This window comes from Ranitomeya variabilis, chromosome 7, assembly GCF_051348905.1.
Source record: "Ranitomeya variabilis isolate aRanVar5 chromosome 7, aRanVar5.hap1, whole genome shotgun sequence".
Classification (NCBI taxonomy): Eukaryota; Metazoa; Chordata; class Amphibia; order Anura; family Dendrobatidae; genus Ranitomeya; species Ranitomeya variabilis.
In genome coordinates, this window is record NC_135238.1 from 37,912,614 (window position 1) to 37,938,477 (window position 25,864).

Genomic DNA, 25,864 nt, shown 5'->3' on the forward strand with positions numbered 1-25,864 from the left:
GCTGTGTTATATACTACGTGGGCTGTGTTACATACTGCGTGAGCTGTGTTATATACTACATGGGCTGTGTTATATATACTACGTTGGTTGTGCTATATACTACGTAGGCTGTGCTATATACTACGTGGCTGTGCTATATACTAGGTGGCTGTGTTATATACTGCGTGGACTGTGTTATATACTACATGGACTGTGTTATATACTGCGTGGGCTGTGCTATATACTACGTGGGCTGGGCTATATACTACATGGGCTGTGTTATATACTACGTGGGCTGTGTTATATACTGCGTGGGCTGTGTTATATACTACGTGGCTGTGTTATATACTATGTTGCTGTGCTGTATACTACGTGGGCTGTGCTATATACTACGTGGGCTGTGCAATATACTACGTGGGCTGTGCTATATACTACGTGGGCTGTGTTATATACTGAGTGGGCTGTGCTATATACTATGTGGCTGTGCTATATACTACGTGGCTGTTCAGTATACTACGTGGCTGTGCAATATACTATGTGGCTGTGCAATATACTACGTGGGCTGTGCTATATACTACCTGGCTGTGCTATATACTACCTGGCTGTGCTATATACTACCTGGCTGTGCTATATACTACGGGGGCTGTGAGACTCTTTCGCCCAGGGCCCTCAAAAACCTGGAGCTGGCCCTGGCTTCACTGATTGGTCGTGCCCGGCCGGCCGTGAACAATCAGCGACAGGCGCAGTCCGGACACGAATTGGCGCGGAATTTGAACCACACTTCGCTAATTGGTCGCACCCGGCCGGACGAATCCTGTGTATTCATTGCATTATTCTGATATCTTCATAAATAAACTACATACATATTCTAGAATACCCGATGCGTTAGAATTGGGCAACCATTATATATATATATATATATATATATATATATATATATATATATATATATATATGTGTGTGTGTGTGTTTATATGTGTGTATATATATTTATATATAAGAAAAAGCTGCATAAAATTTTTTTTATTTATTTTATATTATTTAAATGTGAGAATTACATCTGTAAAAGGAATTTTTTTTTTACTGAAATGCGGTAATTGTTTGTAACTGATATAATTAATTGTTTAACTTTTCAGAGAATATGCGGATTATATTGACTGATGTAAAATAAATCTTGAGGGCAGTAACAGTAATTTTTTACATTTTTTATTGCTTTTTTTTATTGTGTTGTGTGATGATTTGTCCACTAGAGGCGCTGTTGGACTGTAATATTTGTGGGATTTGTATATAGGCTCTCACCTTGTAGGGGATTTCTGTCTCGTTATGTTCCATATTTAGGTGTATGTATAAATTTGGGCATATAACAGGGTCTCTGGATGGTCTGGGCCCCCCATTCACATTGCCCCAGCTACAGTATGTGACATCCATGACTGTTATTAATATGAAAATATGATGTGCCCTTAGCTTGCCGTGTTAGGCTATGTTCACACTTTGCATGTTTGTTGCAGATTTTCACATGTATTTCAAATCTGAAATCGATAAAATTCCGCATCAAAATTTGCACAGATTTTTGCAAGGTTTTGGGGGTTTTTTGCGCAAAAGCACAAAAAAAACACAACAAGACAATACAAAGCCGAGAGTGTAACCTGTGGATTCCAGGGCCACCATGTTAATGAATGGGTAAAATCCGCACCCAAAAGGTGCGTTTCTGCAACAGAAATCCACATGCTGCGGATTCTCAGCCGCATGCTGTGGGCTTTTTTACGCAGAAATTGACTTTTATTGCATTTTTTAATTCCGCAGCATGTCGATTTATGTCGAATGCACTTTTTTGGGGGGTTCGGGTTAAACCCATTTATATCAAAACCACAGGTCACACTGCTGCATAAATACGTGCGACAAATATGTGTTTTATATCTGGGAATACTGTGGATTTGTGTTTAGAAATCCCTGTGTAAAATCCGCACTAAAGATTTAGTATATGAACATGGCTTTAAAGGGAAACTGCCATGTCTCTGATCTGCAGGCAGGATGTTATAGAGCAGGAAGGAGCTGATCAGATTGATAGACTTTTTTGTGTTGAGTCCAGTAGGCGGTCCTACTAGAGATTGACAGCTGTTGACAACTATCATGCACAGTGTTACAGGAGAAACTGTCAATCACTAGCAGGACCGCCCACTGGACTTCTATCCAGTCCAGTGGGCGAACCTACTAATGATTGACAGCTATTCACAACTATCATGCACAGTGTTACAGGAGAAACTATCAATCACTAGTAGGACCGCCCACTGGACTCCTATCCATACTAATACCAAAGATTTTACTGAATAAAATACAAGTTATACTGAATCTTTTGCCACAAACCTATATATCATCCCGCTCAGCTTCCCCTTCTCTATCCCGTGCCGTCCACAGCTCGAACTTCCTGTATGACGTGACACACTCCCTTTAAGGTGCCCGTATACCTTAGATACAGTAGTTTTCATCCGCTGACAGCAGCTACGTATCTCTCCCATCTCCCACATGCACTTGAATACTTGTGAACTGAACATGAATCACCACATAATTGTATGGGTGTTTTTCCCAATTTTTTTTGTATTTTTATTGTAAAAAAAAAAAAGTGAAAAACTTCTTTTAAAAAATATATTTTTTAATTATTCGCTGTTGATTCACCGCGCTGTCGTTCTGTATTTACAGGAAGAATGCAAACAGATATTGGCTCAGCAGAAGTCCAACTCCCAGTCGGACTCTCACGATGATGAAATCTCTCCCCCGCCTCCGAACCCTGTGGTCAAAGCCCGGCGTAGAAGAGGGGGAGTCAGCGCGGAGGTGTACACGGAGGAAGATGCCGTGTCCTATGTTAGAAAGGTAATGTGTGTGGAAAAAGCAATGAAAGGGTCAATGAAATGGTAACGAAGGAACGGCAATCAGCCAAAACTACCACTCCCAGAATTCCTTGACGGACGGGGGCTGTTGACACTTTCCTTTGTACAATTTTTTCCTATAGATAAAAGCCTGGAAAAGGAAAAAATGCATGTAAACACAATTGCTATTTGTTGCTTAGGTTACTGGCCACCTCTGCAGTCTTACCAGTGGTGGCTGGTCTCCTAAGCGAGGAGCGCAATCCATCCAAGCTGTTTCCTATAGAGCTTGTAAGCGCTGCTTTGAAACCAACTGGATCAGGAGGCTAAGCTGCCTCTCTTTGCAGCATTGGAGAGCGAACAGTTAAGGCTAGCTACAGCGCCCTGCCACCAGGCTGGATGGTGGAGCTACAAGAGACCATCGCCCCTTCCTCTGACAAGCAGGAGCCGATAGGCAGGGGGAGCAGTGTGCTCCTGAAGAAAGATCTTGAGGCAACTGCTTAAGATTGAAGTAAAAAAGATGTGGTCATGTAATATTTTCAGAAGAAATTGGTTGTCTCCTTTGAAGACCTCCATCTAAGGCCTCATTCAGGTGTCCTTGTATCTCGATCACCAACTGGCCTCTGGTCTCCCGACCCAAACTCAACATCCTCATGTATACCTACGAGGGGTGTTGAGTTTGGGATGAGTCGGGAGATCCACAACCAGTCCGTGTTCGAGATACACGCAGGGCTGTGGAGTCGGAGTCGGAGCCCATTTTGGTAGAGTCAGAGTTGGTGTCATGGAAATTGAGGAGTCGGAGGTTTGGCTTACCGACTCCACAGCCCTGACAGTCGGAGTCGTGGAGTCTGAGCCCGTTTTGGAAGAGTCGGAGCTCGAGACCATTTTGGTAGAGTCAGAGTTGGTGTTATGGAAATTGAGGAGTCGGAGGTTTGGCTTACTGACTTCACAGCCCTGTTAGTGCTGTGGAATCGTGGAGTCGGAGCCCATTTAGGTAGAGTTGGAGTCGGAGCCCATTTTGATGGAGTCAGAAGTTAGGCTTACCAACTCCACAGCCCTGACTCAGGGCTGTCTAGTCGGAGTCGTGGAGTCAGAGTCGGAGCCCATTTTGGTAGAGTCGGAGTCAGAGCCCATTTTGGTGGAGTCGGAGGTTTGGCTTACCGACTCCACCTCCCTGGATACACGGACGTCTGAATGAGGCCTTAGGATGGAGGAGGTCATTTTTGGCTAGTCATTCTACCTACTGAGGCCACCATAACGGATAGACAACCATGTAATTTATGAAGGCACCAAATATAATAAAGTTATAAAGAAATAAACACAATCTAAAAATGATAAGTAATTGTCAGGATGTCTCCATTGTCAGTACGAATGGGGATTTAGGACCCATCGATCTTGGTAATGGTGGAGGTCACCAAGGTTGGACCCAACCGTTCCTTTTATGACCTGCCTGGTGATTCACGAGTCTTAAAAAGTCTTATCAATTTCTGAAACCACATTTTTTTTGTACATTTTCATTTTCTTGGTGTTTTATGTCTTTCTTGGTTCACTAGTTGTTATGGTCAGCGCCTCGTTCTGAAGTCTTTCATTACTTAGGACTCGAAGATTAGATTAACATCTTCACATTCCTTCGATATCGTTAGAACAGAGAAATACAGACAACGGCCCGAAATTCAATTTTTGGAAACCTTTATGGCTTCTCAACACGAAAGATTTATCACAATTAACAGCAATTCTGCCGTAGATCCTTTGGTTTTGTTTTTACAAAGGTTTTTTGGTAAAAAAAAACTGCCGGCATTTGGTGCCGACACCGTCAGCGGACGTTAATGTGACCGCAAGTATGCGATTTGGCCACATTCCAACTAGACATGTCCAACCTATCTCAATACACTTGCATTAAACGAGGTTGCACATGTCTAGTCAGCATGTGATATCATATATGTAAATCACATACTTGCCAGACTTGGGAATCCTCAGGATGCGCACTGTCAAGATTCTCCAGTGACGCTGCAGGGAGTGGGTGGCCATGTGACCACTAGTATGCGATTTGTATACTTCTGGTCACATTCCTGCTAGACGTGTCCGACCTATCTCAATACACATGGATTAAGCGAGGCTGGACATGTCTAGTCAGCTTGTGATCGCAGGTATGTAAATCACATACTTTCCAGACTTGTGTATCCCGACAGTGCGTGTCTGACCTATCTCAATCCATTTACATTAGGCGAGGCTGGACATGTTTAGTCAGCTTGTGATCACATGTTTGTAAATCACAAACTTGCCACATTTGTGAATCCTCATGATGCGCACTGTCAGGATTCTCCAGTGACGCTGTCGGGAGTGGGCGGCCATGTGACCACAATTATGCGATTTTCATACTTCCGGTCACATTCCAACTAGAAGTGTCCGACCTATCTCAATCCAGTTGCATTAAGCGAGGCTGGACACGTCTAGTCAGCATGTGATCCCAGGTATGTAAATCACATACTTTCCAGACTTGTGAATCCTCACGATGCGCACTGTCAGGATTTTCCAGTAACGGTTCGGGAAGTGGGCGGCCATATAACCGCAACTGGTCACATTCCAACTAGACATGTCCGACCTATCTCAATACACTTGGATTAAGCGAGTCCCATCATGACTAGTCAGCTTGTGATCATATGTACGTAAATCACATACTTGCCAGACTTGTGAATCCTCACAGTGCGTGCTGTCAGGATTTTCCAGTGGCGGCGCAGTGAGATGACGGACATGTGACCACAAGCATACGATTTGCATACTTCAGCTCACATTCCAACTAGACATGTCTGGCCTTGGTCAATACGGAAGTCTAGTCGGTATGTGACCGCATGTATGCAAATCACATACTAGCCGTCACACACTCGCCCGCTCTCGTCGCCAGCACTGGAGAATCTTGACAGCGCGCACTGTGAGGATTCACAAGTCTGCAGTCATATAGAGTGACTTCAGACTTGGAACCCCCAGCCTGGACAACCCCTTTAAGTATCATTCTCACTTTTTCACCAACTGAATGTGCTGCCTCATCTTTGTTCTGGATATCTGTAGACCAGTGTCATTTTTCCTAGTTATAAAGATGGACCATTAATCTGGCATTAGGTGGAAATTGCCCGTGGAAGTATCCCTTTAAGAGCTGCTTAACCTCTGTCACTGCGGAGCAATCTTTTAATCACCCCAGGATATTGCTTTTGTCTACGGGAGGAAGGATGCGTAGTTTCTGAGACAGTGAGAATGGCTGGATGTCGTTAGTAGTCGGATGGTTTTCGTGCTCGTTGGCATACGGCTTGTTGCCCTCGGGGCAGGTAGGAATTGAGTACAGGTGACGTCTGATGGAAATATTCAAGTAAAAACAAGTCGGGTATCTCCGGACATGTCTTCGCACTAAACCTTGGGGTTGTCTTTCTGTTTTGGAAATGTGATGAATTTTAATACATCTGACCACATTGACCACTGAGCACATGTAGGGCAGGAAAGTGCCGGGTACTGCTCAGTGTGTACAGCCGCATGTAGCCCTAAGGCCGGGGTCACACATGCGTGTTTTACGGACGCAAGAGCGCAGAAACTACGTCCGTAAAACTCGCAAAATAAACGGCACAATTATTCTCAATGGGGCTGCTCCTATCAGCCGTATATTACGGTTCAGTATTATACGGTTTTCTACGGCCGTACAAAATCGCAGCATGCTGCGTTTGTCAGCGTATTGCGCAAAAAATTCGCCAATGAAAGTCTATGGGGGCGAGAAAAATACGGATTCCACACGGACCAGCAGTGTGACTTGCGAGAAATACGCAGCGGTGTTTAGTGAAAAGTCGGTAATTCAATTGCCGGCTTTTCATTTCTCCTGCACAAACCCGACAGGATATGAGACATAGATTACATACAGTAAACCATCTCATATCCCCTTTTTTTTTGCATATTCCACACTACTAATGTTAGTAGTGTGTATGTGCAAAATTTCAGCGCTGTAGCTGCTAAAATAAAGGGTTAAATGGCGGAAAAAATTGGCGTGGGCTCCCGCGCAATTTTCTCCGCCAGAATGGTAAAGCCAGTGACTGAGGGCAGATATTAATAGCCAGGAGAGGGTCCATGGTTATTGGCCCCCCCGTGGCTAAAAACATCTGCCCCCAGCCACCCCAGAAAAGGCACATCTGGAAGATGCGCCTATTCTGGCACTTGGCCACTCTCTTCCCACTCCCGGTAGCGGTGGGATATGGGGTAATGAAGGGTTAATGCCACCTTGCTATTGTAAGGTGACATTAAGCCAGATTAATAATGGAGAGGCGTCAATTATGACACATATCCATTATTAATCCAATTGTATGAAAGGGTTAAAAAACACACACACACATGATTTAAAAGTATTTTAATGAAATAAACACAGCGGTTGTTTTATTATTTTATTGCTCTCTCAATCCATTTGCAGGCCCTCGCTTGGCAAAATAATAAACGCACAAGATACATACCCTCAGCTGAACCGTCACGTCCCACGATGTAATCCATCTGAAGGGGTTAAAATAATTTACAAGCAGGAGCCCTGCTAATGCAGCGGTGTGCTCGTGCTTGTAATTCCCCGGCGAATGAATGAAATGTAGGTCATTGACCTACATTTCCTTCAGTCGCGGTGATGCGCCTCCTGGTGGATGTCCTTATATGACCTGGAGTGTGGGAAAAAGTTCCCAGGCTGCAGTTCATGAGAACATCCAGCAGGGGCGCATCACCGCGACTCAATGTAAGTACAGATCCTGCTTTCCTTTCAGCACCCGGGGATTACAGGCACGAGCGAGTGGTTTATCACAGCTCGTGCCTGTAATATTAGTTAACCCCTTCAGATGGATTACCTCGTGGGACGTGATCGGACATCAGAAGGTATGTATCTTGTGCGTTTATTATTTTGCCAAGCGAGGGCCTGCAAATGGATTGAGAGAGCAATAAATTATTAAAACAACCGCTGTGTTTATTTCATTAAAATACTTTTAAATCTTGTTTGTGTGTTTTTTAACCCTTTCAAACAATTGGATTAATAATGGATAGGTGTCATAATTGACATCTCTCCATTATTAATCTGGCTTAATGTCACCTTACAATAGCAAGGTGGCATTAACCCTTCATTACCCCATATCCCACCGCTACAGGGAGTGGGAAGAGAGTGGCCAAGTGCCAGAATAGGCGCATCTTCCAGATGTGCCTTTTCTGGGGTGGCTGGGGGCAGATGTTTGTAGCCAGTGGGGGGCAATAACCATGGACCCTCTCCTGGCTATTAATATCTGCCGTCAGTCACTGGCTTTACCATTCTGGCGGAGAAAATTGCGCGGGAGCCCACGCCAATTTTTTCCGCCATTTAACCCTTTATTTTAGCAGCTACAGCGCTGAAATTTTGCATACACACTACTAACATTAGTAGTGTGGAATATGCAAAAAAAAGGGGATATGAGATGGTTTACTGTATGTAAACCATGTCTCATATCCTGTCGGGTTTGTGCAGGAGAAATGAAAAGCCGGCAATTGAATTACCGGCTGTTCACAGATATCGCGCTGAATGAAATCTAAATACAGAATATACACTCACCGGCCACTTTATTAGGTACACCATGCTAGTAACGGGTTGGACCCCTTTTGCCTTCAGAACTGCCTCAATTCTTCGTGGCATAGATTCAACAAGGTGCTGGAAGCATTCCTCAGAGATTTTGGTCCATATTGACATGATGGCATCACACAGTTGCCGCAGATTTGTCGGCTGCACATCCCAAAGATGCTCCATACAAGGCAGGATGGATCCATGCTTTCATGTTGTTTACGCCAAATTCTGACCCTACCATCCGAATGTCGCAGCAGAAATCGAGACTCATCAGACCAAGCAACGTTTTTCCAATCTTCTACTGTCCAATTTCGATGAGCTTGTACAAATTGTAGCCTCAGTTTCCTGTTCTTAGCTGAAAGGAGTGGTACCCGGTGTGGTCTTCTGCTGCTGTAGCCCATCTGCCTCAAAGTTCGACGCACTGTGCGTTCAGAGATGCTCTTAGGCCTACCTTGGTTGTAACGGGTGGCGATTTGAGTCACTGTTGCCTTTCTATCAGCTCGAACCAGTCTGCCCATTCTCCTCTGACCTCTGGCATCAACAAGGCATTTCCGCCCACAGAACTGCCGCTCACTGGATTTTTTTTCTTTTTCGGACCATTCTCTGTAAACCCTAGAGATGGTTGTGCGTGAAAATCCCAGTAGATCAGCAGTTTCTGAAATACTCAGACCAGCCCTTCTGGCACCAACAACAATGCCACGTTCAAAGGCCCTCAAATCACCTTTCTTCCCCATACTGATGCTCGGTTTGAACTGCAGGAGATTGTCTTGACCATGTCTACATGCCTAAATGCACTGAGTTGCCGCCATGTGATTGGCTGATTAGAAATTAAGTGTTAACAAGAAGTTGGACAGGTGTACCTAATAAAGTGGCCAGTGAGTGTGTATATATATATATATATATATATATATATATATATATATACTGTATATATGTTTTCCCGAACATTTGAGCACATAAATCCATTAGATGTCGGTTTTGCAAGCCTGCGTGAAAATCTCGCAGAACGGATGCCATACGGATTACATACGGAGGATGCCATGCGCAAAATACGCTGACACACCCTGACTACGGATCAATATTTTGGGAACATTTCTCCGTATTACGGCCGTAGTACGGACGTATAATACGTGGCGTATTGTCTTACGCCAAGTGTGACCCCAGCCTAAGGCTGTGTTCACACAGGGCAAATAGGCTGCACAGTAACAGCACTGTGGATAACATCTTATGTAAAGTCTCCTATATTCTTCTTAAAACATCCAGGGAAACCCACGGATAAATTACCTCGGAATGCAGATTTCCAGTCACTTTTTGCTGCAGATTTTCTTTGAAATGCGTAAGATAAAATCCGCTGCAAATCCGAAGCAAACATCCAGCACATTTTGAGGCAGATTAGTCGCCCTTTATAAGTGGAAATGTGTCCCTTGTGGACAAATAAATCACCAGATTTTATAATATAAATCGCAAATATTATTACGGTAAATAGATCTCTTAGATCCGAGGAGGCTGGTGTATTTACTTTGAAAATCCATGTCAGAATGTAAGGTTGAGAAAGCTCATGAGTCCAAGGGTTTTCACACGACCTTGTATGTTATTAAAGCACCACTCCGGGGGTGAAATAAATAAAAAAAAAAGCTCATACTCATCGACATTAAAAACGGACGAGTGCAATTCGATAAAAAATCGGATTGCACTCTGACTAATGTTAGTCAATGATTATGTGTTCATCTACATTTTTTTCCTCAGTTCGGATCGGATTTAAAAAAAAGTGGTGGCGTATATCGGACGAGCCTCGCCAATGTAAGTCAATGGGTGCAAGAAAAAAAATCACCTCCTATAGATGCCTCTCCATTACTAACCCCCGAGCTTGATGTCAGCTGACATTACAAATCTGACATCAACCCCAATACTATTACCCCACATTCCACTGCACCAGGGCAAGAGGGCAGAGCGGAGGCTAAGCGCTGGAATTGGGGTTGTTGACGGTTGATGTTCTTAGTCTCGGAGGCATCAGATTTTCATTGGCAAAAGTAGATGATCGGCATCGGATGATAGGCTGCATTTATGATGAAAGTCTCTTCCCTGGAACCGATGTTCTTTCGCTACCCCCGGCCACACAGAAGCCTCCTGACTCATAGAAGGTTTTTTTTACTGAAATCTAATAGACAGGACGCAACCCTCACCCTGCCTTCTCTAAAGGCGCTTAAAAGCCTGCCGAACATTACAGATGATTTGCAGACCTGAAACGCACTGTGCTAAAATGCGTCCATGCTATTGTTTCTACAGCCACCAGCTTAAAGGAAAACTCCACTTTGAAAAATCACAGTTTAAATATTTACAAACTGTCCAAAACTTTTCCCGAGCTCGGATCAGGGAGGACAAGTGGCCAGTTTTAGGTATTATCTATTCTCTTTGCTCCCTTGAGTATTCCGGTTTTTGTTTTTTTTAAATCCACCATACTTTTCCAGAGATTTGGACCTTTTTATTTAGTACAAATTTTTACGACATTTAAAGGGGACGTGACTCGCAGGGTAATTATGCAGGGCCGCCTAAAGACACGCCCCCGAGGATCCTTTGAGCTAAGCCCTCTTCATAAACACCATAAAAATTACCACCAAGTAAAAAGATTCATATCTCTAGAAGCATAAAAAATACAGAATGCTCAGGGGAGCAGCAGGAATGAAATAAGAGCAAAAACTGGGCATTTTTCAGCTGATGAGGCTCCCTCTTAAAGTATTTGGACACTTTTTGGAGACTTTTTAAAAACTTGTTTCTACTTTACTTGATAAATGGGAAAATTTCAAAGTGCTTGAAAAAACAAGCAATTTTGTAATTTTCTTCTTATTAAGAATCCTATTCATTCTCAAGAACAGAGAGATTTTAATTTCTATAGTTTATTGCTCTTTGACTAGATAACTGGCCACCGCTGCTCTCTATCAAAGGTGGTCGGATCCAAAGGCAGCTTGTGTGAAATGAGAGGTCCTGCCCTTTTGTCGGCTTGGATACTTTCTGTATTCTTCACAGAATCGCTTGGTCGTCCATGCCAAGGACATGAAAATGATCTTCTTCACTGTTGTTTTTTTCTGCAGGTTATTCCAAAGGACTACAAGACGATGACGGCCCTCGCTAAGGCCATTTCCAAAAATGTCCTATTTGCTCACCTTGACGACAACGAGAGAAGGTATGAAGTCCAATTGCTTGGGTTTGTTGTAGAGCAGCTAGTGGTGGGGCGTCTAGGCCCCCTTATAAAGTAATAATGCCCCGAGTGCCCCCTTATATATAGTAATAATGCCCCGAGTGTCCCCTTATATAGTAATAATGCCCCGAGTGCACCCTTATATATAGTAATAATGCCCCGAGTGTCCCCTTATAAAATAATAATGTCCCAAGTGTCTCCTTATATAGTAATAATGCCCCGAGTGTCCCATTATATAGTAATAATGCCCCGAGTGTCCCCTTATATAGTAATAATGTCCCGAGTGTCCCCTTATATGTAGTAATAATGTCCCAAGTGTCTCCTTATATAGTAATAATGACCCGAGTGTCTCCTTATAGTAATAATGCCCCAAGTGTCCCCTTATATAGTGATAATGCTTTGACTGTCCCACTATATACTAATAATGCCCCGAGTGTCCCCTTATATAGTAATAATGGCCCGAGTGTCCCCTTATATAGTAATAATACCCCGAGTGTCCCCTTATATAGTAATAATGCCCCGAGTGTCCCCTTATAAAGTAATAATGCCCCAAGTGTCCCCTTATATAGTAATAATGCCCCAAGTGTCCCCTTATATAGTGATAATGCCCGCGTTTCCCATTATATACTAATAATGCCCCGAGTGTCCCCTTATATAGTAATAATGACCCGAGTGTCTCCTTATATAGTAATAATGCTTTGACTGTCCCACTATATAGTAATAATGCCCCGAGTGTCCCCTTATATAGTAATAATGCCCCGAGTGTCCTCTTATATAGTAATAATGCCCCGAGTGTCCCCTTATAAAGTAATAATGCCCCGAGTGTCCCCTTATATAGTAATAATGCCCCGAGTGTCCCCTTATAAAGTAATAATGCCCCGAGTGTCCCCTTATATAGTAATAATGCCCCGAGTGTCCCCTTATATAGTAATAATACCCCGAGTGTCTTCTTATATAGTAATAATGCCCAGTGTCCCCTTATAAAGTAATAATGCCCCGAGTGTCTCCTTATATAGTAATAATGCCCCGAGTGTCTCCTTATATAGTAATAATGTCCCGAGTGCCCCCTTATATAGTAATAATGCCCCGAGTGTCCCCTTATATAGTAATAATACCCCGAGTGTCTTCTTATATAGTAATAATGCCCCGAGTGTCCCCTTATAAAGTAATAATGCCCCGAGTGTCCCCTTATATAGTAGTAATGCCCCGAGTGTCTCCTTATATAGTAATAATGCCCCGAGTGCCCCCTTATATAGTAATAATGCCCCGAGTGCCCCCTTATATAGTAATAATGCCCCGAGTGCCCCCTTATATAGTAATAATGCCCTGAGTGTCCCCTTATATAGTAACTAGCTGTACTACCCGGCTTCGCCCGGGTTAATGACTGCTGTTAGCAAAATAGAATGTGTTAACAAAAATGTATTCTGCACACAAAAACCACAAAACAAATAGATAGAAATGTAATTATTAAAAGGCAAAAACTAAGCTAATAGAAGCATTTCACAACATATATTAGCTTTGTTATACTGAGAATGTCTTTGTTGCCTATATTAACCAATCAGAGCTCAGGTTAATTAACTGTAGCAAAATAGAAGCTGAGCTGTGATTGGTTGCTATTGGCAGCCTGATAAATCCCCAGCCAACAGGAAGCCCACCCCCTGGCAGTATATATTAGCTTACACATACACATAATAGACAGGTCATGTGACTGACAGCTGCCGTATTTCCTATATGGTACATTTGTTGCTCTTGTAGTTTGTCTGCTTATTAATCAGATTTTTATTTTTGAAGGATAATACCAGACTTGTGTGTGTTTTAGGGCGAGTTTCATGTGTCAAGTTGTGTGTGTTGAGTTGCGTGTGGCGACATGCATGTAGCGACTTTTGTGAGATGAGTTTTGTGTGGCGACATGCGTGTAGCAACATTTTGTGTGTCGAGTTGCATGTGACAGGTTAGTGTAGCAAGTTGTGTGCAGCAAGATTTGTGCATGGCGAGTTTTGCGCGTGGCGAGTTTTATGTGTGGTGCGTTTTGAGTATGTGCAAGTTTTGTGTGAGGCAACTTTTGCATGTGGTGCAACTTTTGTACATGTGGCAATTTTTCTGTGTGTGCAAGTTTTGCATGAGGTGAGTTTTCCATGAGGTGAGTTTTGCACGTGTGGCGAGTTTTGCGTGAGCCTAGTTTTGCATATGGCGAGTTTTGCATGTAGCGAGTTTTGCGCGTTGCGAGTTTTGAGTGGTGACTTTTGTGTTTCGACTTTTATGTGGCGAGGTTGGTGTGTGTGTGGTGAAATGTGTGCTGAGGGTCGTATATGTGTTCAAGCACGTGGTAGTGTGTGGCGCATTTTGTGTTTGTGTTCATATCCCCGTGTGTGGTGAGTATCCCATGTCGGGGCCCCACCTTAGCAACTGTACGGTATATACCCTTTGGCGCCATCGCTCTCATTCTTTAAGTCCTCATTGTTCACATCTGGCAGCTGTCAATTTTCCTCCAACACTTTTCCCTTCACTTTTTCCCCATTATGTAGATAGGGGCAAAATTGTTTGGTGAATTGGAACGCGCGGGGTTAAAATTTCACCTCACAACATAGCCTATGACGCTCTCGGGGTCCAGACGTGTGACTGTGCAAAATTTTGTGGCTGTAGCTGCGACGGTGCAGATGCCAATCCCGGACATACACACATACATACATACACACATTCAGCTTTATATATTAGACTAGCTGTACTACCCGGCTTCGCCCGGGTTAATGACTGCTGTTAGCAAAATAGAATGTGTTAACAAAAATTTATTCTGCACACAAAAACCACAAAACAAATAGATAGAAATGTAATTATTAAAAGGCAAAAACTAAGCAAATAGAAGCATTTCACAACATATATTAGCTTTGTTATACTGAGAATGTCTTTGTTGCCTATATTAACCAATCAGAGCTCAGGTTAATTAACTGTAGCAAAATAGAAGCTGAGCTGTGATTGGTTGCTATTGGCAGCCTGATAAATCCCCAGCCAACAGGAAGCCCTCCCCCCTGGCAGTATATATTAGCTCACACATACACATAATAGACAGGTCATGTGACTGACAGCTGCCGTATTTCCTATATGGTACATTTGTTGCTCTTGTAGTTTGCTTATTAATCAGATTTTTATTTTTGAAGGACAATACCAGACTTGTGTGTGTTTTAGGGCGAGTTTTATGTGTCAAGTTGTGTGTGTTGAGTTGCGTGTGGCGACATGCATGTAGCGACTTTTGTGAGATGAGTTTTGTGTGGCGACATGCGTGTAGCAACATTTTGTGTGTTGAGTTGCATGTGACAGGTTAGTGTAGCAAGTTGTGTGCAGCAAGATTTGTGCATGGCGAGTTTTGCGCGTGGCGAGTTTTATGTGTGGTGCATTTTGAGTATGTGCAAGTTTTGTGTGAGGCAACTTTTGCATGTGGTGCAACTTTTGTACATGTGGCAATTTTTCTGTGTGTGCAAGTTTTGCATGAGGTGAGTTTTCCATGAGGTGAGTTTTGCACGTGTGGCGAGTTTTGCGTGAGCCTAGTTTTGCATATGGCGAGTTTTGCATGTAGCGAGTTTTGAGTGGTGACTTTTGTGTTTCGACTTTTATGTGGCGAGGTTGGTGTGTGTGTGTGGTGAAATGTGTGCTGAGGGTGGTATATGTGTTCAAGCACGTGGTAGTGTGTGGCGCATTTTGTGTTTGTGTTCATATCCCCGTGTGTGGTGAGTATCCCATGTCGGGGCCCCACCTTAGCAACTGTACGGTATATACTCTTTGTCGCCATCGCTCTCATTCTTTAAGTCCTCATTGTTCACATCTGGCAGCTGTCAATTTTCCTCCAACACTTTTCCCTTCACTTTTTCCCCATTATGTAGATAGGAGCAAAATTGTTTGGTGAATTGGAACGCGCGGGGTTAAAATTTCACCTCACAACATAGCCTATGACGCTCTCGGGGTCCAGACGTGTGACTGTGCAAAATTTTGTGGCTGTAGCTGCGACGGTACAGATGCCAATCCCGGACATACACACATACATACATACACACATTCAGCTTTATATATTAGATATACCTGTATGTAATCTCCTGTATATAGTATATACCTGTGTGTCATCTCACCTATATATAGTATATATCTGTGTGTCATCTCCTGTATATAGTATATACCTGTATGTCATCTCCTCCTATACATAGCATATACCTGTGTCATCTCCTCCTGTATATACTATATACCTGTAGGTAATCTGCTCCTGTATATAGTATATACCTGTGTGTCATCTCCTCCTGTATATAGTATATACCTGTATGTCATCTCCTCCTGTATGTAGTATGTACCTGTATGTCATCTCCTCCTCTATATAGTATATACCTGTGTGTCATCTCTCCTGTATATAGTATATATCTGTGTGTCATCTCCTCCTGTGTATAGTATATACCTGTGTGTCATCTCCCCTGTAAATAGTATATACCTGTGTGTCATCTCCTGTATATAGTATATAGCTGTATGCCATCTCCTCCTGTATTAGCCCTCGTTCACACGTTATTTGGTCAGTATTTTTACCTCAGTATTTGTAAGCTAAAATGGCAGCCTGATAAATCCCCAGCCAACAGTAAGCCCACCCCCTGGCAGTATATATTAGCTCACACATACACATAATAGACTGGTCATGTGACTGACAGCTGCCGGATTCCTATATGGTACATTTGTTGCTCTTGTAGTTTGTCTGCTTATTAATCAGATTTTTATTTTTGAAGGATACCAGACTTGTGTGTGTTTTAGGGCGAGTTTCGTGTGTCAAGTTGTGTGTGTTGAGTTGCGTGTGGCGACATGCATGTAGGGACTTTTGTGAGATGAGTTTTGTGTGGCGACATGCGTGTAGCAACTTTTTGTGTGTCGAGTTGCATGTGACAGGTTAGTGTAGCAAGTTGTGTGCAGCAAGTTTTGCGCATGGCGAGTTTTGCGCGTGGCGAGTTTTATGTGTGGTGCCTTTTGAGTATGTGCAAGTTTTGTGTGAGGCAACTTTTGCATGTGTTGCAACTTTTGTGCATGTGGCAATTTTTCTGCGTGTGGCAATTTTTCTGCGTGTGCAAGTTTTGCGTGTGGCGAGTTTTGCACGTGTGGCGAGTTTTGCATGTGGAGAGTTTTGCGCGTGGCGAGTTTTGAGCGGCGACTTTTGTGTTTCTACTTTTATGTGGCGAGGTTGGTGTATGTGTGGTGAAATGTGCACTGAGGGTGGTATATGTGTTCGAGCACGTGGTAGTGTGTGGCGCATTTTGTGTGTGTGTTCATATCCCCGTGGTGGTGTGATTATCCCATGTTGGGGCCCCACCTTAGCAACTGTACAGTATATACTCTTTGGTGCCATCGCTGTCATTCTTTAAGTCCCCCTTGTTCACATCTGGCAGCTGTTAATTTGCCTCCAACACTTTTCCTTTCATTTTTTCCCCATTATGTAGATAGGGGCAAAATTGTTTGGTGACTTGGAAAGCGCGGGGTTAAAATTTCACCTCACAATATAGCTTTGACGCTCTCAGGGTCCAGACGTGTGACTGTGCAAAATTTTGTGCCTGTAGCTGCGACGCCTCCAACACTTTTCCTTTCACTTTTTCCCCATTATGTAGATAGGGGCAAAATTGTTTGGTGAATTGGAAAGCGCGGGGTTAAAATTTCACCTCACAACATAGCCTATGACGCTCTCGGGGTCCAGACGTGTGACTGTGCAAAATTTTGTGGCTGTAGCTGCTACGGTTCAGATGCCAATCCCGGACATACATACATACATACATACATACACACACACACACATTCAGCTTTATATATTAGATATACCTGTATGTAATCTCCTGTATATAGTATATACCTGTGTGTCATCTCGCCTATATATAGTATATATCTGTGTGTCATCTCCTCCTGTATATAGTATATACCTGTATGTCATCTCCTCCTATACATAGCATATACCTGTATGTCATCTCCTCCTGTATATACTATATACCTGTAGGTAATCTGCTCCTGTATATAGTATATACCTGTGTGTCATCTCCTCCTGTATATAGTATATACCTGTATGTCATCTCGTCCTGTATGTAGTATGTACCTGTATGTCATCTCCTCCTCTATATAGTATATACCTGTGTGTCATCTCTCCTGTATATAGTATATATCTGTGTGTCATCTCCTCCTGTATATAGTATATACCTGTGTGTCATCTCCCCTGTAAATAGTATATACCTGTGTGTCATCTCCTCCTGTATATAGTATATATCTGTATGTCATCTCCTCCTGTATTAGACCTCGTTCACACGTTATTTGGTCAGTATTTTTACCTCAGTATTTGTAAGCTAAAATGGCAGCCTGATAAATCCCCAGCCAACAGTAAGCCCACCCCCTGGCAGTATATATTAGCTCACACATACACATAATAGACTGGTCATGTGACTGACAGCTGCCGGATTCCTATATGGTACATTTGTTGCTCTTGTAGTTTGTCTGCTTATTAATCAGATTTTTATTTTTGAAGGATAATACCAGACTTGTGTGTGTTTTAGGGCGAGTTTCGTGTGTCAAGTTGTGTGTGTTGAGTTGCGTGTGGCGACATGCATGTAGGGACTTTTGTGAGATGAGTTTTGTGTGGCGACATGCGTGTAGCAACTTTTTGTGTGTCGAGTTGCATGTGACAGGTTAGTGTAGCAAGTTGTGTGCAGCAAGTTTTGCGCATGGCGAGTTTTGCGCGTGGCGAGTTTTATGTGTGGTGCCTTTTGAGTATGTGCAAGTTTTGTGTGAGGCAACTTTTGCATGTGTTGCAACTTTTGTGCATGTGGCAATTTTTCTGCGTGTGGCAATTTTTCTGCGTGTGCAAGTTTTGCGTGTGGCGAGTTTTCCATGAGGTGAGTTTTGCACGTGTGGCGAGTTTTGCATGTAGAGAGTTTTGCGCGTGGCGAGTTTTGAGCGGCGACTTTTGTGTTTCTACTTTTATGTGGCGAGGTTGGTGTATGTGTGGTGAAATGTGCGCTGAGGGTGGTATATGTGTTCGAGCACGTGGTAGTATGTGGCGCATTTTGTGTGTGTGTTCATATCCCCGTGGTGGTGTGGTGATTATCCCATGTTGGGGCCCCACCTTAGCAACTGTACAGTATATACTCTTTGGCGCCATCGCTGTCATTCTTTAAGTCCCCCTTGTTCACATCTGGCAGCTGTTAATTTGCCTCCAACACTTTTCCTTTCATTTTTTCCCCATTATGTAGATAGGGGCAAAATTGTTTGGTGAATTGGAAAGCGCGGGGTTAAAATTTCACCTCACAACATAGCTTTGATGCTCTCAGGGTCCAGACGTGTGACTGTGCAAAATTTTGTGCCTGTAGCTGCGACGCCTCCAACACTTTTCCTTTCACTTTTTCCCCATTATGTCGATAGGGGCAAAATTGTTTGGTGAATTGGAAAGCGCGGGGTTAAAATTTCACCTCACAACATAGCCTATGACGCTCTCGGGGTCCAGACGTGTGACTGTGCAAAATTTTGTGGCTGTAGCTGCGACGGTTCAGATGCCAATCCCGGACATACATACATACATACATACATACACACACACACACATTCAGCTTTATATATTAGATAATGCCCCGAGTGTCCCCTTATATAGTAATAATGCCCCGAGTGCCCCCTTATATAGTAATAATGCCCTGAGTGTCCCCTTATATAGTAATAATGCCCTGAGTGTCCCCTTATATAGTAATAATGCCCCGAGTGCCCCCTTATATAGTAATAATGCCCCGAGTGTCCCCTTATATAATAATAATGCCCCGAGTGTCCCCTTATATAGTAATAATGCCCCTGTCTATGCCATTATAGTTGAGAACAGCACTAGACTGAGCAGACAGCCACAGACTACACATTGGGGGCTTGTGGGCACTGGTTGAGGACCCCTGCCTAGAGTTTTGGGGTAATAGAGGCTGTAATGCTTAGGTAGATGGGAAGAATTGCACTGCACCCAGTAAAAGTCACTGATCTCCTGCTACATCTGACAGAAGAAAAACTACTGGATTCATAAATCGTATAAATGATGAATTCATGTTTCTGATGGAATTTAGTTTTAATAGTTAATAAAAAAAGATTTATGTGTGAGGAAAATCTTCCATTCCTGAGCCTCACGCAGCGTCATGTCACGCCTGAGAAGTTACTGTAAGAAATTCCAACCAGCTCCATATCCGGTAAACACGGCTGACAGGGGAACTTCCCCAAATGTTAGCAGGGGTCACAGTGTCCGAGGTCAGGCGGTCATGGGACCATAGTAATCCAAGACCCGCTCACCAACAGGATGACACAAGCAAGGAAGCGCATGTCAACTGTCTCTGAGCCGCGGCCCGGCGGGGCCATCTGTGGCCACAGTATTCATGTGCAGAGGAGGCGGCTGGCGACAGCCTCACACTGATGGCTTTCACAGGCTGCCATTAATGACTGAGCGAGAACTCAGCGGTGACCTGTGTGACCGACACTGACCATCTCGAAGCCAGCAGTTATGGAGCGGCTAGTAAAGAAGACTATTGTTTTTCACACCGTCTTGAGATTCCTCACAAAGTCTATAAAACTTTTTACTGTTGGCTCCTGGGGTTTGTTTGCGGTCTGATGCTCAGTCAGCCCTCGACACGAAGCTATGCGACCGCTGCGTGACTACTTCATTGCCTGTGAAATTTCATCCCGTGGATGCAATAAAGAACATATATTGGGTCAGTCTCCGGTTTCTGCATGGCTCGCGAGTTCTTCAGTCTTGTGCCAGTAGTCGGTGACCATGAAGGATCTACGTGGTGGAAACAGCCCGTGGTAGCGGTGAGAGCGGACTGCGTATTCCCTGTATTGGGTTTGCCGGAGTGTATGTTTCACTGATGACCCAACTGAACCTTATTTTTGTGGGTACGTTATTAAAACTAGAACCTGGGGTATTGGCCTAGAATGATCACATGGCTGATTTTACAAAAAAAGGCGCCATGGAGTCACCTAAGCGATCTTCAAAAACAGAGTCATACCATGCACACATCTTATTAAAGGATTTTTTTTACCAATAGTTTCTTTTGTATGAATTGGCATTATAGAGGTTGTGCTAAAATCAGCACCCATCCACAGTATAGATGATACATTTATGATCCAACTTAGCTGCTTGGACCAGTCACAAGAAAGGTCCCAAAATCTCCTTTGAGAAGAGACCGGTAGTGAGCATGTGCGACCACTGCCTCATTCAACGTCCGGTGGTCGCACATGCTCACTACCAATCCAATCACACAGGAAGCTTTGGAATCAGTGGAACCCCAGCAATCACATAGTTTTAATTTATCCTGTGGACAGGTAATAAATGTCATTTATGGGACAGCTCCTTTCATAAAATTCACTGATGTTCTCTGACATCCAGCAGAGTCAGTTTTCACGTGTTTCACGTCATGACTTCAGCCTGGCCCAGTTCTCTGCTTATCGTAAACTCCAGCGAAATCACCAAACATTTCCAAAATTAATATAGTGTAATGTTCGTTAGCCCTTCTGTTTCCCATGACGCAGTTTCGATAAGGCTAAGTTCCCACTATAAATATTTGGTGCTTTTTTTTCTGCTACATAATTTTGTGCACAAAAAATACAACATCCAACATTTCCATCAAAATAACCAAATACTCATCGTGAGAACTTAACCTTTGGACTTGTTCACACGCTGCATTTTTACCACTTTTTTTCCACTAATTTTTCAAGGGTGAAAAAAAACCCGCAGCATTTTACAGTATCAGCAAAGATTTCTGAAATCTCATGCACATGCTGCTTATTTTTTTTCTTGCAAATTCTTTCAGCGTTTTTTCCCCACATTTAAATGAAGGAGAAAAACCCCGCAGGTATAAACACATGAAAAATGCTCATAAAACGTGTTTTTCCTGCCTTAACTCTGTGTTTTTGGTGCAGAAAAATCTGTTGCAAATACTCAAGGTGTGAACACGACCTTACAATTCTCCATAATTGGTCTTAATAAAGCCAGGACCCTTCATCTAGCAAAGTTTCTATAAAGTATCCAAAAAGTCAAGGTTCAACTAACTAATAATATAATGTAGGAATTTGTGTCACGCACCGATGTGTTTGCCGGAAAACACTCATCATCTTGTCATATCAGGGGGTAAATGGACTCCCACCATGTTTTATGAGCAGGAACTCTGCCCTCCAGAGTAATGTCTGCAGATTAATGGCTTTAATAGGAGATGTCAGAGCTGTTGGCATATAGGACAGAGGACGGACGGGAGTGTGTTATTTTACACTTTTATGGGTATTGTTCGCTTTAATGGAAGTGCGGAATGGAATTCTTTATATTTCCTTTACATAAGACACCTGCCATATTGGTAACGTGAGACGTTTCACAGACGCTGATATCTTCTAGCGCGTCTCTCTGGAGATTCTGTGCTACAGCAGGTTATCGTCGTCATTCCTAGCCCACAATGGTTGGTTAAGACTGGGGCTACACGGCCACTTTGGCTTGACAAGGGTCGCTTTGTGCCGTTGCTACTTTGTGGCGGTATAGAAGTGAATGGGGTCACATTGCGCCCCCAGAGGAGACTGCGTCAGCAAAGTCCAACCTCGTGTAGGATATTTTGCAGCTTGCTCAACGCAACCTCATTCACTTCTATAGCACTGCAATGGGGCAACGACACTTCGAACTTTGGTCTTACAACAACTCTTGTGGTCAAAGTTGGCGTGTAGCCCTAACCTGGCTTTTTGTTGCGTGACTTTCCAGAGAACTACTGTTGCTGTTAAGCCCCAGTCCTTGGGCTCATTCAGTGGTCCATACACATCGTTCTGATCTTCATGGACTGGCTGCAACTCTTCCAACACCTGCGTGACAGTTTCATCTAAGTATGACATGTTCCGGTACCCAAAGTCTGTCCGTGCACCGCGGTCCAAGATCGGACCAGTGTGAACAGACGACTGAGTGAGGTCTTAAGGAGTTCTCCAGCTAAATTAATTTTCCAAGTGAGGCCCTGTTCAGACCATGTTTGTGATCTACACTAAGTGTGTATGCCGGAATAAGCTCTACACAAAGGCCACAATTCATCAGTTTTCGCCATAAAACTGCTTGAAATGTCTCAAAACATGTGCGCAGCTTGAAGTTGTGCCAACATTTTGCGGCTTTCGGGTGCTTTCATACTGGTCCCAATCCGAGGCTTAGCTGGAAAGGGACATGGTTGAGTTAGACGGTCAAGTCGGGTAATGGATCGAAGGCCTTCTTTTGAAATGTTGTAATTTGTGTTCCATATTAAATTGATTTAGTTTCCTCTGGTGCTGAAAAGGTTAACAACCCTTTGTATGCTGATCAGAAACATGTAGCTCAGTTTCAGCTGCTTCCGATCTGGTCATTACCTGTTCCTATAAAAACTGGTCAGACCTTCTTGACCCTGCCGGTGAAAGGTTCTTCTTCCTGTGATGTGCGTTAAAGTTAAGTGAATGAATTAGAGTTGTTGCAGTAGTGTTCTGAGGTTTGCTGTGTATATCTCCTGGTCCTTGTTCCCATTTAGTTTAGTCCTCCCAGTCCCTATACTCCTCCCTATTGTTGTGTAGTGCTTTTGTATGATAGAGGTTTTCTGTTATGCCTGTTTTGTCTTTGTGTCTTGTTTACTTTACATTTTTACTGTCCTATGTCTCATGGGGTGGGGGAAGGGACAGATCTCAGGCCTCTCTACCTTCAAGAGTACCCCTGGGACAGGGATAGTTAGGGTCCCAGTTCCAGGGACAGTTTGTGGCCTCGCTTCCTTACTGAAGACCATCGCATCTTGACACTGCCTTCCTCCAGAGGTGTATGCCCGGAGCTGGATATCGTGAAATGATTCAAATGTCCAGGGGAGGCGCTGCAGGCATGTGAACACCAGGTTCTTCCATGGATTACAACTGATTAATGGCGTTCCCAAGAACGGGACACCCTGTAATTAGCATATCCTTTCCATGAAAAAAGTGATTGTGTATCACTGACCATCTCTTTAAAGGGGGGTTATCCTACTAACTAAAGTCTATATGATCTAGTCTTACATATAGGGTCATTCTTGTTACAAATGGGCATGTCATTTACTTTTTCACAATATGTGGGTCTTTTTGGGAATGTACTTACTTTAAGAATCCCCTCTATTATCAGTCCAGAGGTTAGTGCGCAAGGTAGCGATATGATTGCGCATATCCAGCGTTTAAGAGATTGGGCACGCACCAATGCAGGGAGCGCACCTGCAAAATGTAAAAAGATGCGATGACCACCAATCGATTCCAAGTGATGGCAGTTGACGTTACCATCGGAAATGGATTTCACAACTAAAACTGAAACATGGGACTACCGTAGTCTTAAGTGCCGCCATATGGCGCCTTCATAAAGCGCCGTATTCTTTCCTAATACACAGCATGTAATAGAGCGTACCACATTTTTTTACCACTTATGGAACTTGGCAGCACAGAAATGTACAGTATGGACCTTAGCGGTATATGGACACTGTATTTCGGATCTTACAGGGTGCACATTTTACTAATTAAATAAATCCAGATACGACGCTTAGTATCTTTGTAGACTTGAGCGATGGCCGAAGATTATCAACATATGGAGGCATGTGCCGGGAGATAGTTACATAGAAGCGCGCTGGATACAAGCGGCAGTCCGTGGTCTCATCTTTCACATGGGAATTGAGCTAGGATTCCCTGCCTCATGCTGACGGTATTTTTTTTTTTAACAGTGAAAATGCTTGAAGTCAGGAAAAGTTCAACAATTCCTGCTATTCTGCATTGCCTGTCATAACGGTACTCTTGTGGAAGACAACCCGTGGCTGGCGTTAATAGGAGACCGTGATTTACAGCAATACCATGGCATTGCTGTAGGAACGCAGGGTCAAGTTCCCTAAGGGGACTAACAAATACAGTGAAAAGTGGAAAAAAATTGAAAAAAAATGTAAAAATTCTAATATTTTCCCCCATTAAAACCTTTTTCCCCTGGTAAAAATGAAGAAATAAGAAAATACACATATTTCGTATCACTGCGTTCGTAAAAATCCGATCAAAATAAAATATAAAATAAATAATTCGATAAACGGCGTAACGAGAAAAAAAATGAACATGCCAGAATTATCTTATCTACCCCAAAATTATATTCATAAAAATCGGTTGGGGCATAAAAAACAAGCCTGAATACAGCTCCATATCCGGAAAACATTACAACTCTTGGAAAATGGTATCACACACACAGACACACACAAAAAATTCTTACGAATTTCAGAATTTTTTTTCACCACTTAACTAAAACAAAAACTATACATGTTTGGCATCTCCATATTTTACTGACCTGGAAAATCATATTACCAGGTCATTTTTTTTTATCATAAAATGAATACTGTAAATAAATTAAAAAAAATTGCAGAATTGCTCTTTTTTTTTTGTTATTTCACCACACTTAAAATTTTGTTTCCCGCTTTCCATGATAAAATGGATGGTGTACAACTCGTCCCGCCAAAAAAACAAGCCCTCACATGACTATGTCGATGGAATAATTAAAAAAGGTTATGGATCTTGGAATAAAGGGAGGGAAAAAAATGAAACAGCAAAAGTGAAAAATCTCATTTTTTTGAGAGAAAATATGGGTGGAAAAAAAGTGTTTTCACTTTAAGGCGGACATGTTTTCTTGGATACAGTAGTGTAAAGTACCATAAGGTTCAAGAAATTGTACAAAACCAAACACGAGGTGATGTGGACCTGAACTTGTTCTACACCATCTTGTGAGGTAACGGCTGCTCTTTCATTGGCCTTGGAAAAAAAGAAACAGTGGCTAAGATTTCACCTCACAAAGATGGCCTTTCAGCCAGCCACAACAGCTGGACGGGCCTTCCACACACACCAGGGCCTGTCAGCTGCCGTAGCCCCATACAGACTGATGGAAACCCAATACTTTAACCCTTTGGCGCCATCAATTTTATGTGTTTATAGTATAATGTAATGTTTAGCCTTCTGGTATTTTAGCTTTCAACTCCAGTTTAGTCACATTAATTGGGAAGAAGGTGAAATAATGTCGGCTCCAGCTCCGGCAGTAAACCTCACCAAGTCTACAGCTCGGTTCACATTTGCCGGGAATACCCCCCAAAAAAGACATATTTGACAGCGTAAGATGTCGTGAAAAAATGTGTTCCTCTTATCCAGTTTATGTTTTTTTGTTCTTTTTCTCAACATACAAAAACAAATGTAGATGACCATGTTATT

The 25,864-nt window shown here is 43.0% G+C and overlaps 1 protein-coding gene across 3 annotated transcripts in view; it reads left to right on the top strand.

The window, feature by feature from the left end:
• Positions 1 to 25,864, top strand: part of PRKAR1B (protein kinase cAMP-dependent type I regulatory subunit beta) — a 185,779-nt gene that overhangs the window by 48,108 nt on the left and 111,807 nt on the right. For all 3 annotated transcript variants that reach the window (XM_077274886.1, XM_077274888.1, XM_077274889.1), the window contains exons 3-4: positions 2,677 to 2,847; positions 11,523 to 11,614. In XM_077274886.1, the coding sequence (XP_077131001.1) occupies positions 2,677 to 2,847; positions 11,523 to 11,614 (263 nt within the window). The remainder of the gene's footprint in view (positions 1 to 2,676; positions 2,848 to 11,522; positions 11,615 to 25,864) is intronic.